Source organism: Petromyzon marinus, chromosome 51 (assembly GCF_048934315.1).
Source record: "Petromyzon marinus isolate PM22_M1 ecotype Great Lakes invasive population chromosome 51, UKy_Petmar_22M1.pri1.0, whole genome shotgun sequence".
In the NCBI taxonomy this organism is placed as follows: Eukaryota; Metazoa; Chordata; class Hyperoartia; order Petromyzontiformes; family Petromyzontidae; genus Petromyzon; species Petromyzon marinus.
Window position 1 is genome coordinate 6597640 of NC_133717.1, and position 12463 is coordinate 6610102.

General features: G+C 59.0%; 1 protein-coding gene across 5 annotated transcripts in view; it reads left to right on the forward strand.

Annotated features, from left to right (window-relative positions):
• QKI (QKI, KH domain containing RNA binding) overlaps positions 1-7763 on the forward strand; it is a 149003-nt gene extending 141240 nt beyond the window's left edge. Inside the window, exons 6-8 of one of the 5 annotated variants that reach the window (XM_032973507.2) lie at positions 414-758; positions 6699-6762; positions 7585-7730. In XM_032973507.2, the coding sequence (XP_032829398.2) occupies positions 414-758; positions 6699-6762; positions 7585-7600 (425 nt within the window). In that variant the 3' untranslated portion in view covers positions 7601-7730. Of the gene's footprint in view, positions 1-413; positions 759-5980; positions 7561-7584 lie in introns of those variants that run through there. The other 4 variants (XM_032973505.2, XM_032973506.2, XM_032973508.2 and 1 more) reach the window with 4 other exon arrangements.
• Positions 7764-12463: the final 4700 nt, after the last annotated feature.

A 12463-nucleotide genomic window follows, 5' to 3' on the forward strand; every position in this document is an offset into this window, starting at 1 on the left:
CCCCCCATACCCCTCCCCCCAACATCTCACCCCCCCATACCCCTCCCCCCAACATCTCAACCCCCCCCCCCATACCCCTCCCCCCAACATCTCACCCCCCCATACCCCTCCCCCCAACATCTCAACCCCCCCCATACCCCTCCCCCCAACATCACCCCCCCCATACCCCTCCCCCCAACATCTCACCCCCATACCCCTCCCCCCAACATCTCACCCCCCATACCCCTCCCCCCAACATCTCAACCCCCCCCCATACCCCTCCCCCCAACATCTCACCCCCCCCCATACCCCTCCCCCCAACATCTCACCTCCCCCCATACCCCTCCCCCCAACATCTCACCCCCCCACACCCCTCCCCCACCTCTCCGCCCCCCGCCCCCCCCCCCCCCCACGCGCACCCCGCGGCCTCACAGAGGCCATGCTGGGCTTCTCTCTTGCAGCGGCGCAGGCCCCGTCCCCGCGCCTCATTGCGGGGCCCCCCCCGCCCCCCGGGAGCGTCATGACGGCCGCGGCGCTCCGCACGGCCCAGGCCGGGGGGCCCAACCCCCCGCCCCCCGCCACCCCGGCCGCCTCGGCCGCGGCCGCCGCCGCCCTCATGCCGCTCATGCGGCCGTTCCAGGGGGCGCCTCCGGCGGGGCTGGTGCCCTCGGCGGCCGACGGCGGCGGCCTCATCTACACCCCGTACGAGTACTCCTACCCCCTGGCGCACCCCGGCGCGTCCATCCTCGAGTACCCGTTCGACCCCAGTGCGGTTGTAGGTACGTGGCACTGAGCTGTGCTCCCCGCGGGCGCTCGCTCAGCGGTGACGGCGGAATGAGAAGTGAGGATGGGGGGGGGGGGGGGGGGCTGGTCCAGGGGGGGTTTCCGCTCCCCCCCCCCCCCACCCCTACCACTACCCCCCCCCCCCCGCTTGGCGATTGGGTGGGGGGGGAGGAGGGGGTCGAGGGGAAGCAAAAAATAGTCCGCAACCCGTCGCGATGGTTGCCGCTAACCCCAGCCACATTAGCCACCCAGACTTCTAGCCCAGAGCGTGAACCCTTCACCACACTGGCCAGTCGGCCTCAAGCCCGACCGCTAAGCCTATCCCTCGCCCTAACTCTAAACAATTTGGCCCCTACCTCTGCAGCCATCCCTCAGGGGCCCAGAGCCCCCCCCCACCCCAGTCGCCTAGCTGCCCCCTTTTTCACTTCTTGTTCACCTGTTGTGCACGCGTGGTGCTCACTGCACTCATTATGTAAACGATGAGCGTCGATGCGAGTGAGCGAGCGAGTGAGCGAGTGAGCGAGCGAGCGTGGTGCAGACAGCATCGATGATGGGACGTCGGAGGCTGCAGGCTGTGGACCAAGCGCCGTACGCTCTGTCGTGACGACGATGACGATGATGATGACGATGACGGTGACGTCCGCGTCTCACCGTTACTCCCCCCCCCCCCCGCCGGAACTAACGCGGGCTGTCGGGGAACATTTGAGGAATCCCTCTGTAAGGCGCCCCGCGGCTCAGAGAGCCGGGCCACGCGAAGGCGAGCCAGACCACCCCCGCTCTCGTGAGAGGCTCGCTCCCGATTGCCGAGTCGACGCGATTTGATTTCAGGAGCGGTCGGAGGACGGCGGTGGCAGCGACGGTTGTAAAACGGAGAAGTGTGAGCGTGCGGGGGCTGTGCGAGTGCGTAGGGCCCGCGTGGGTGCACGCACGCGCACACAACGACAAGCAGACACGCGCACGCGCGCACACACCCGTGGACGCACGCGCGCACACACCCGTGGACGCACACACGCACGCACACACCCGTGGACGCACGCACGCACAGACACGTGGAGGCACGCACGCACGCACACACCCGTGGACGCACGCACGCACAGACACGTGGAGGCACGCACGCACGCGCGCACACACACGTGGACGCACGCACGCACACACACGTGGAGGCACGCACGCGCGCACGCGCGCACACAGACGCTGCACGAACACAGAGACGCGTGGATACATGCGCACACGCAGACATCCGAATCTTTTTTTTTAGACTGCAGGAGGAATCGGATGAGCTCTGAAGCTCTCTTTCACAGACGTCCAGTGGACATGTGTCCACACACACACACACAGACGCGTGGGCACACACACGGACAAAAGGCGCAAAGACAAAGATCCCCCCGTGAAGCCTTCACAGACTGTAAGGGCAAGTGCTGTTAGCGGGCACCAATGAAGGTCAGCAGCGCACACGAGGGGGTGGGTGGCCATCACCACTCCCGACCGCCTTTCTCTCCCCAGTGGCGATGCTTACACTCCGCAAAAAGGTACTCATTTTAGGCTGAGTCGATCTAAGGGAGGTCCAGGACCGGCTCAGAAAATCGTCACTAATGTTGGTCGTGAGCGAGATTCATAGCGCAGCGTGCTAACGGCCTCACCACCGCTCCTCACACGGACACACAAAGACACACACACAGACGCATGGACACACACACATACCCTGAACAGACTGTTGGGGCCAATGCTGTAAGCGAGCACCTTATGGACAACAATAACAACAACCGCCATTCACCGCTCAGTGGCGGTGACGTCACCAATGCGCTTGTGCCAGGCTATGTGCACTATAAGGCCACGTGAAGTGTCGAACGCCCGCTGACAGGAGGTCACGGGACAGACCCAGGTGCCGTGGGTTGACTGACTGAGATGACTTGCAGATGCACCACCTGTGCCCCCTACTGTGCCAACTTATGACACACACACAGATGTGTGGACACACACACAGACGCCCACACACACAGACGCGCACACACAGACGCACACACACAGACGCGCACAAACAGACGCGCACACACAGACGCGCACACAGACATGCACACGCACACACAGACGCCTGAACACACAGACGCACACACAGACGCACACACGCACACAGACACCTGGACACACACACAGACGCCTGAACACACAGACGCACACACACACACACGCGCACACACACACAGAGACGCACACACACAGAGACGCCTGAACACACAGACGCACACACACACGCGCACACACACAGACGCCTGAACACACAGACGCACACACACACGCGCGCACGCACACACAGACGCACACACACACAGACGCCTGAACACACAGACGCACACACAGACACACACACACAGACGCACACACACAGAGACGCCTGAACACACAGACGCACACACACAGACACGCACACACACAGACGCGCGGTGCCGATTCACGATCAGGGCGGCAGGCGAGAGATGCCCAGGGAACGGGGCGCTGATCACGCTCCCTCCACAATGCGATAGCCAGGAGGAAGGAGGCTCACCATCTGCGTCCCCTCGTGAGTTCATCGATTGGAGACGCCTCTGGACGCTTCCGTCGCACGCGCAGACTCAGCGACTCCGTTAGACCCTGCGGGCGGTAGCAGCGCAACATCTGTAGCGGTGCGACACTGTGAAATGTAAATCTTCACAATTGGCGATGGTTACATCCACGCGCGTGCAGCCTCATACACAGTGGTGTGAATGCAACGTCGAACATGAAAGGAACGTGTAGCGGTGTGAATTTACATCGGCTAATTGGCGTTAATCGATACCATCTCGAGTTATGTGAAGCTATACAGCGCAATAGAATTGATGGACTACAGCTTGAGGATGAGAATATTTATCAATCAGAATCTGAATTTAAACTGGAGGAGGGAACGCGCATCCATCACAATTCGTCTTCATCTGCAGGCAGAATTAGTTTTGGCTGAGGCCCAAGTTCATCAACAGTCGCATGCATAATTGTATCGATTAATCGATCGATCATTGATTCATTCCTCAAGAATATCCCCTCCCCTCGGAATCGACCAAAGCGTCGCACCCCGATTACGATTCGTGAATCGTCGCGCGCCGAGTGGAAACACAAACATCGGGGGGACACAGAAACACAGTAACCTCTGTCTGCGCCAGTTCCTCCCCCCCCTCCTTCCCCCTCCGCCCACAACTCAAAGCCGTATTCTGGTCGCAAGGTTTGCGCGATGTCTTTATACCAAAGCGAGAGGCGGCAAATCTCGCAAACTTCCACTGCGGACTAAAGTTGTGCAGACGTGGGGGTTGGTATCACCCAAACGCGTCCAACGCTTTGGTGGAGAGTCGGTGGACTTCTGTGCTAAAACGTCGAACGTTACGCTTGGGTATTTCACGACCGATGTGACGATCCAGTGCGGGGTGCCGTTTGCTGAGATGTTGTGTACAATGGCAGTGGTCAGCTACTAAAACGAAACTATTACAACAGCAAATTAATTTAACACGTAGGAGGCTTTCGTGACCAATATTATTCATAATAAAGGTTTTTGGGTTAGATCTAGTTATTTATAAATGTGTCGTAACCCTCCACCACCCGACACGGCCAAACAGTAAAACAATGTTTTACGTTGACAAAAGACAAAATTGTTCACTACTTTAGCCCACCGGTGTGTTGAAGAGTGAACCCACAGCAATTCTGGCGAATTTCCCGATGATGCTGGATGCAATTACCAGCGAAACGTCGTACTCAAAAATTGTAAATGCTGTAGATTCACTCTTCAACACACCGGTGGGCTAAAGTAGTGAACTATTTTGTCAACGTGACATATTTTTTACTGTCTGGCCGTGTCGGGTGGTGGAGGGTTACGACACATTTATAAATAACGCGATCTAACCCAAAAACCTTTATTATGAGCAAATGTATTATTTTACCAAGGGTCACTGAGCTATGTGGCTCTTTTTGAGAAGCGACCTGGCCACAATTGACAGCTAAACGAAGTGGCTTATCACGTGGAGATGTATAGCAGCCACAAACTCTAAACGCGTGATGCTCAGTCTAAATGTGGATGGAAAACCGGAGGACCCGGAGAAAAATCCACGCGACACGCAAACTCCACATATACATTCTTGATTTAAAATGTCCAAATATACATAATAGGGGTTTTTTTCTGGTTAGTTCGCATAAATTTAAATGTGTCGTTAAACCCGCCACCACCCGACACAGCCATTAGTAAAGTTTGTCATGGAAACAAAACATGGCAATGTATTGCTAATTCAGCACACCGCTTGTGTGTTGGAGAGTGAACCCACAACATTTACAATTCGAGTACCGTGACGTTTTGGCACTAATTACAACCGGCCAGATTTATCGCCTGATGATGCTGATATCCTGGTCGCAAGTTCGTGGGTTCGATCCCGACCCTGACGCCTGCTGTATATTTGGAGTTCGCGTGTCTCTCCCTCCCTATCTCTCTCTCTCTCGATGTGGTCGCGTGGATTTTTTTTCATCCGGTTTTTCCCTCCACATTTAGAATCAACATCACGCGTTCGGAGTATTTGGCTGCTGTAAATTCCCACGCGATAAGCCACTTCGTTGAGCTGGCATTTGTGGCCAGCTTTGTTCTGAAATAAAATAAAATAAACCTATATAGCTCAGTGGGCCTCATTTGGTAACATAAACACAGTTTCGTTTTAGTTTAGTTTTAGGATGACCAACGAATCGTTCATCTTCTTTGGTTCTTTCGGTAAAGTCACGTAGAATGAGAATAAAATAATAAATTGATAAAATAAAATAACACAATCATATTCTCACGACGTTTCGGCCACAACACAAGCGGCCTTCGTCCCTTCACCTGATGAAGGCCGCTTGTGTTGTGGCCGAAACGTCGTGAGAATATTATTGTGTTATTTTATTTTATCAATTTATTATTTTATTCTCATTCTACGTGACTTTACCGAAAGAACCAAAGAAGATGAATCATTGCAGTCACGAAAGCTTTAAATCGAAACGAATCGTTCGTTGGGCGTGACGTCAGCGGCGCGGCTCGGCTTCTGCAGTGGAAACCCCCCCCCCCCTCCCAGTCTTCCTGAGCCGCGCCGGGTTCTGGCTCGGGTCGGATAAGCCAGTGGAAAAGAGTTGTCGGGGTAGTCGTAAGTATCGGGCGTGTAGCTCACCGCGCTGCCGCCCTGTGTGCCGTCTCCTCCCCCCACAGGCGTCGCCTTCCCCATGAAGGGCTAAGAGCGGGCGGCGTGGGGCCCCCACGCGCGTGCCGAGACCGCCACTGCCCGGCCCCGCCGTGTCTGTCGTTCCCACGCGTTCTAGCGGCGCCAGGGGTTGGAGGAGGAGGAGGAGGAGGGGGGGGGCGGACACGGCCCTCCTGATCCCACCCGGCATCGCGGCGGGGAGAGAGTGCGGAGTGAGAGGTCATCGCATCCCGCTCCCCATTCTCCTCCCCCCTCTTCCTCCACCCTGCATGGGTGACCCCTGGCTGACCCGGGACGGCCGGGTCTGTGACCTCCTCCCCCCGCCCCCCCCCACATCATCCACCCCGCAATCCCCCCCCCACCCCAGCACCCACTGTAGCCCCAGACGAGTCGGCTTCAGTCGAGGCTGATGTAGAACGCGAGGTGATCACCGCTGTTGTTGTTGTTGTCGTTGTTGTTGTCGTTGTTGTTGTTGTTGTTTGTTTGTTTGACGTCGCTAAGGGAACCAACTCGTACGCGTGGACGGAGGTAGTCGATCTCCGGGAGTCGTAGTCACTGTGTGAAGTGGGGGTCTCACCGCACCCCCCCCCCTACCCCCCTCCCCCCCAATCCCCCACCAACCCCCCGCCCCCTCCTCTCCCCTTTCTCCACCAAACCAACTCCGCCACCCACGTCCCTCCTCCTCTTCCTCCTCCTCCTCCTCCTCCGCCGTGGTGGCGGCGCCAGCGGAGCCCTGGAGGTGGGAGTTGGAGCTCGGAGCTGCGCCGTGGCTGCATGGAGCATGGGCAAGGTGTCGGGGAGGGTGGGCGGTTTGAGAGGGAGGAGATGGGGGGGGGTGGTGGTGGTGGTCAGGGGGGGGGGGTCACTGGGGCAGACCGAGGGAGATCGGCCCAGGTGCCCCGGCACGAGTCTGGCTCACGGGCAGCGGTGCCAGGCCCGATGAGGTGGATGATGAGGTGGGGGGGGTGGGGGCCTGGTGGTGGCCTTCTGCTGTAAGAATTCTCATCTCTTGAGAGTTCGCAGTGAACCGCGGGCGGGTCCAGGGTTTGCTGCCAATTCGTCCGCCGTCGGCTGGCGCTCCGGGCCTTGCCTCTACCACTAGCACCAGCGGCGCTGTGCACGTTGCCTGCTACAGGGCACCGGCCCGTATCGCGAGCTCAAAGGGTCCTGATCCCGTCGCTTCCATTAGCGCCATCGTTGCGGTTAGCACCGAGATCAGCCCCATCACCAACACCGGCACGCTCGCACTGGCCCTATCCTCATCATTAGCCATATCGCTGGGCATGTTCATATCTCTGGCGCCAATCAAACTTTCCCTATTCATATCACTCGCCCTGTCACCAGCCCATACACCATCGCCAGCACTCTCTTGCTAGCCCAACGTGGATATCACGGGCCCTGACCCTAGCCCTGACCCCGGCCCCCCCCCAAACCCAGCCAGCCTCGTGTGTGCCCCCCACCCCAGACTCGTGCCGTGGGGGGGGGGTGGGGGGGTGGTGGCGGGGGCTCTGTGTGCGACCCCGCGTCACGCCGCGCCGAGCCAGGGATACGCACGCAACTCCCTCCCTCCCTCCCCACCCCCCACCCCATGTCTCCCCCCCTCCCCCCCCAGGTCTCCACACGTGTAAATACGGGAGCCCCCAGGGAGCCCCGACCGGGCCGTGTGACGGGACGATAGTAATATATGCAGCTGTGTCGGAGCAGAACGCGCTGGTTCATGGACGGCGCTACCAGGGGGGGAAGGGGGGCGGGGGAGCATGAGTGTTAGGGGGTAGTGTGGGGGGGGGTAGTGGGAGGTAGTGTGGGGGGGGGTAGTCGGAGGTAGTGTGGGGGGGGCAGTGGGAGATAGTGTGGGGGGGGGTAGTGTGGGGGGGGTGTTGGATAAGGAGGTGGGGCGGAGTCGACGCCGCAGATGTAAAATAGGAAGGAGAAAGTCACCAATTGTGGTGGAGGAGCTGTAGCTGAGAGGACTCGGGCAGGCTGTGTGTAGCTGTGTGGAGGAGCTGTAGCTGAGAGGACACGGGCAGGCTGAGTGTAGCTGTGTGGAGGAGCTGTAGCTGAGGGGACACGGGGAGGCTGTGTGTAGCTGTGTGGAGGAGCTGTAGCCCAGGGACACGTGGAGGCTGAGTGTAGCTGTGTGGAGGAGCTGTAGCTGTGGGGACACGGGGAGGCTGTGTGTAGCTGTGTGGAGGAGCTGTAGCTGTGGGGACACGTGGAGGCTGAGTGTAGCTGTGTGGAGGAGCTGTAGCTGAGGGGACACGGGGAGGCTGTGTGTAGCTGTGTGGAGGAGCTGTAGCTGTGGGGACACGGGGAGGCTGTGTGTAGCTGTGTGGAGGAGCTGTAGCTGTGGGGACACGGGGAGGCTGTGTGTAGCTGTGTGGAGGAGCTGTAGCTGTGGGGACACGGGGAGGCTGTGTGTAGCTGTGTGGAGGAGCTGTAGCTGTGGGGACACGGGGAGGCTGTGTGTAGCTGTGTGGAGGAGCTGTAGCTGAGAGGACTCGGGCAGGCTGTGTGTAGCTGTGTGGAGGAGCTGTAGCTGAGAGGACACGGGGAGGCTGTGTATAGCTGTGTGGAGGAGCTGTAGCTGTGGGGACACGGGGAGGCTGAGTCTAGCTGTGTGGAGGAGCTGTAGCTGAGGGGACACGGGGAGGCTGTGTGTAGCTGTGTGGAGGAGCTGTAGCTGACAGGACACGTGGAGGCTGAGTGTAGCTGTGTGGAGGAGCTGTAGCTGAGAGGACTCGGGAAGGCTGTGTATAGCTGTGTGGAGGAGCTGTAGCTGAGAGGACTCGGGAAGGCTGTGTGTAGCTGTGTGGAGGAGCTGTAGCTGTGGGGACACGGGGAGGCTGTGTGTAGCTGTGTGGAGGAGCTGTAGCTGTGGGGACACGGGGAGGCTGTGTGTAGCTGTGTGGAGGAGCTGTAGCTGTGGGGACACGGGGAGGCTGAGTGTAGCTGTGTGGAGGAGCTGTAGCTGTGGGGACACGGGGAGGCTGAGTGTAGCTGTGTGGAGGAGCTGTAGCTGAGGGGACACGGGGAGGCTGAGTGTAGCTGTGTGGAGGAGCTGTAGCTGTGGGGACACGGGGAGGCTGAGTGTAGCTGTGTGGAGGAGCTGTAGCTGTGGGGACACGGGGAGGCTGTGTGTAGCTGTGTGGAGGAGCTGCAGCTGAGAGGACACGGGGAGGCTGAGTGTAGCTGTGTGGAGGAGCTGTAGCTGTGGGGACACGGGGAGGCTGTGTGTAGCTGTGTGGAGGAGCTGTAGCTGACAGGACACTGGGAGGCTGTGTGTAGCTGTGTGGAGGAGCTGTAGCTGAGGGGACACGGGGAGGCTGAGTGTAGCTGTGGTTGAGTCCCAAAGTGTGTGGGATGTCCCCACCACCTCCTCGGCTACAGCGCCTCTCTCTCTCTCTCTGTCACACACGAACGGCGCTGTTTTGTTTTTATTGCGAGCCATCTCGAGCACATTCCACGTTCGGTTGAATAGCGGAGTCATGTTAACACGAGAAGTTATTAGCCAATAATAACAATAACATGAACATGAGTTTAATAATGCATATTGAGTGAATTGCCTTTTACACCTCCTCCCCCCTATCTAGAGGTATATTTAGCTCGGTGTGGGGGGGGGGGGGGGCTAAGTGTATTGTTTGACCCCCACTCCCCACCTGGAGCCCCCCCCCCCCCCCATTATTCTTATGCTCCTCTCCTGCATCTCGATTCGCACCGTACAGACGCGTGCTTCCCACGTGCTCCCCGCGTGCTTCCCACGTGCTCCCCACGTGCTTCCCACGTGCTCCCCACGTGCTCCCCAAGTGCTTCCCACGTGCTCACCACGTGCTTCCCACGTGCTCCCCACGTACTCCCCACGTACTCCCCGCGTGCTTCCCACGTGCTCCCCAAGTGCTTCCCACGTGCTTCCCGCGTGCTTCCTACGTGCTTCCTACGTGCTTCCCACGTGCTTCCCGCGTGCTCCCCATCTATGCGTCGGTCGCGTGAGGTGGGGGCGGGGCGGGGGGTCGAGAGCTGCGGGAGGATGGTAACTTGTGGTGGGGGGCAGACGACACAATGACACCAAACAGAATCCCCGCCAACCTCCCAACTTGGCCCCCTATCCTCCGCCGTGTCCAGGGAGAGTGGCACGGCGCCTGATAGCCAGACCACTCCATACCCCCCCCCCACACCCAGGTGTACGTATGTGTGTGTACGTATGTGTGTGTACGTATGTGTGTGTACGTATGTGTGTGTACGTATGTGTGTGTACGTATGGGTAGGCGGGGGCGTAGTGGTCACCGCACTGCGCTAAGAAACCCGGCGACCCAAGTTCGATTCCCGCTCACGCCAACCAGTGACGATTATCTGAACGGGTCCTGGGCCTCCCCTAGGTCGACTCATCCTCAAATGAGTACCTGGTGCGGTGTGTAAACATCACCCTCGTGTGCCGTGCCGGCCTTCATCGGTGCTCGCTAACAGCACTTTCCCCAACAGTCTGTTAAGGCTACACGGGGGATCTTTGTCCATTGGGCACGTCACGTTATAAACCCCCCCGAGAGAGAGGGAGAGGGGCACTCAGACGCAGCTGTCAACCCCGGGCTCGGGGTCTCCGACGGGACCACGATGAGCCCTCGTAGGGGCCGATTTGGTCGAAGCCACCTCAATAGAACTCGGAAACTACGAGCATGATTAGAGCCCGGACGGACGACCACCATGCAAACCAGGTGTTATAGGCTGCTGCTGCTGCCGCTGCTGCTGCTGCTGCTGCTGCTCGTGTGGTGGCGCGACTACGCTGTGGGCAGCAGAGGGCAGCAGAGGGCAGCAGAGGGCAGCAGAGAGCAGCAGAGGGCAGCAGAGGGCAGCAGAGGGCAGCAAAATGCGCCGCTGCCCTTTTACTTGTGCCCCCCCTCCTCCTCCCCCGCCACCTTACCCCCTTCATCCTGACCGGGCCCGTCAACTACGAACGATTAACGACCGCCACGGACCCGCACACACGTGGGGGAGGGCCCTCATCCAGCAGTGGATTGACACAGCGGCTGTACAAGTGCACGCGCACGCGCACACGCACACACACGCGCGCGCACACGCACGCGCACGCGTGTATTGAGACCTGCCCAGGGGTTCTCCACGTGGAAAGATTCATCCTCTCGGTCACCTTCACACTCGAGGTGGTACAGCCCGGCCCCACGGCCCCCCGGCCCCACGGCCCCCTCGCGTGCGCTGGGTACGTTGTGTCTGCGTCTCTAACCAACTCGTGCTCACGTCTCCCCCCCCCCCACCTCCCTGCCCCCCCCCCTGCTCCCCACTAACTCCCCAACTCTCCCCACTACCAGCTCCAAGGCCACGCCGTGACCGGCTCGGTGCTCGTGTGTTGTGTGCGCTGTGCCCCAGTCTCAGCCACAGACTGAACTAACTCACCAATCCAAACTGTGGTCATGTCTCTCTCTCTCTCTCTTAGCTTACCCTCTACCCCCCCCACCAACCCACTACGACCCACTAACTCGATCTCTCACGGGCGCTTCAGTGCTCGTGTCTTTGCCTTGTATGTCAACAAAAATTAAGGTGCTCGCTAACAGCGCTTGCCCCAACAGTGTGTGTGTGTGTGTGCTCGACTGTGTGTGCGTAAGTGTTGCGAGCCATCCAAGCCCAGTTGTGACTGGACCCTGCTGGCTAACCGTGCTTGGTGTTGGTGGTGGTGGTTGTTGTTGTTGCTGCGTGTGGTGGTGGTGGTGGTGGTTGGCGTACGCCGCAGGAGCCGTGGCGAGTAAACTGCGAAGGCACGACCCGAGGGTCCATCCTTACCAAAGGATTGTGGCCGCAGACCGAGGTCAGTGGTGCATGAGCACGTGCGTCTTGTCGCTTGTGACGTGTTGTGACCCCCCCCCCCCCACCACCATCACTGGACTCAGTGCATGCCCCCCACCAACCTCCCAGCCCCCACCACCATCTGCCTTACAAGTCGACGCGTGTGTCCTCTTGGTGCGTTCTTTCACTTGGTGTTTCATCCACTTGACAGCTCCCAAGAATGTAAGGATTTGTCTTTTTTTAACTCGTTCACACCTCCATACACCACCGCCATGGTGTCACTGGGATCGCACCGTGGAGGTTCGCCGGATCGATTCCCATCTCCCGGTGCGGCAGCTGAAACGATGGGTGTCAGATTTCTATTAGAAATAAAATGTCCCGTCCGTGAAAACAAGAGCTTCATAGCTCATCGGATTCTAGCAGTCGAAATAAAGATTCCGATTTAAATGGTTACCATCGCGGTTAAGTCGGCGGGGTTCTGTGCGGTGGGGAGAAGTGTGGGTACTCCCACCTCTTTCAAGGGGGGCTCTCTAGAGGGGGGCTCTCTAGAGGGACTCTCTAGAGGGACTCTCTAGAGGGGACTCTCTAGAGGGACTCTCTACAGGGACTCTCTACAGGGACTCTCTAGAGGGGACTCTCTAGAGGGACTCTCTAGAGAGTCCCTCTAGAGGGGACTCACTAGAGGGACTCTCTAGAGGGACTCT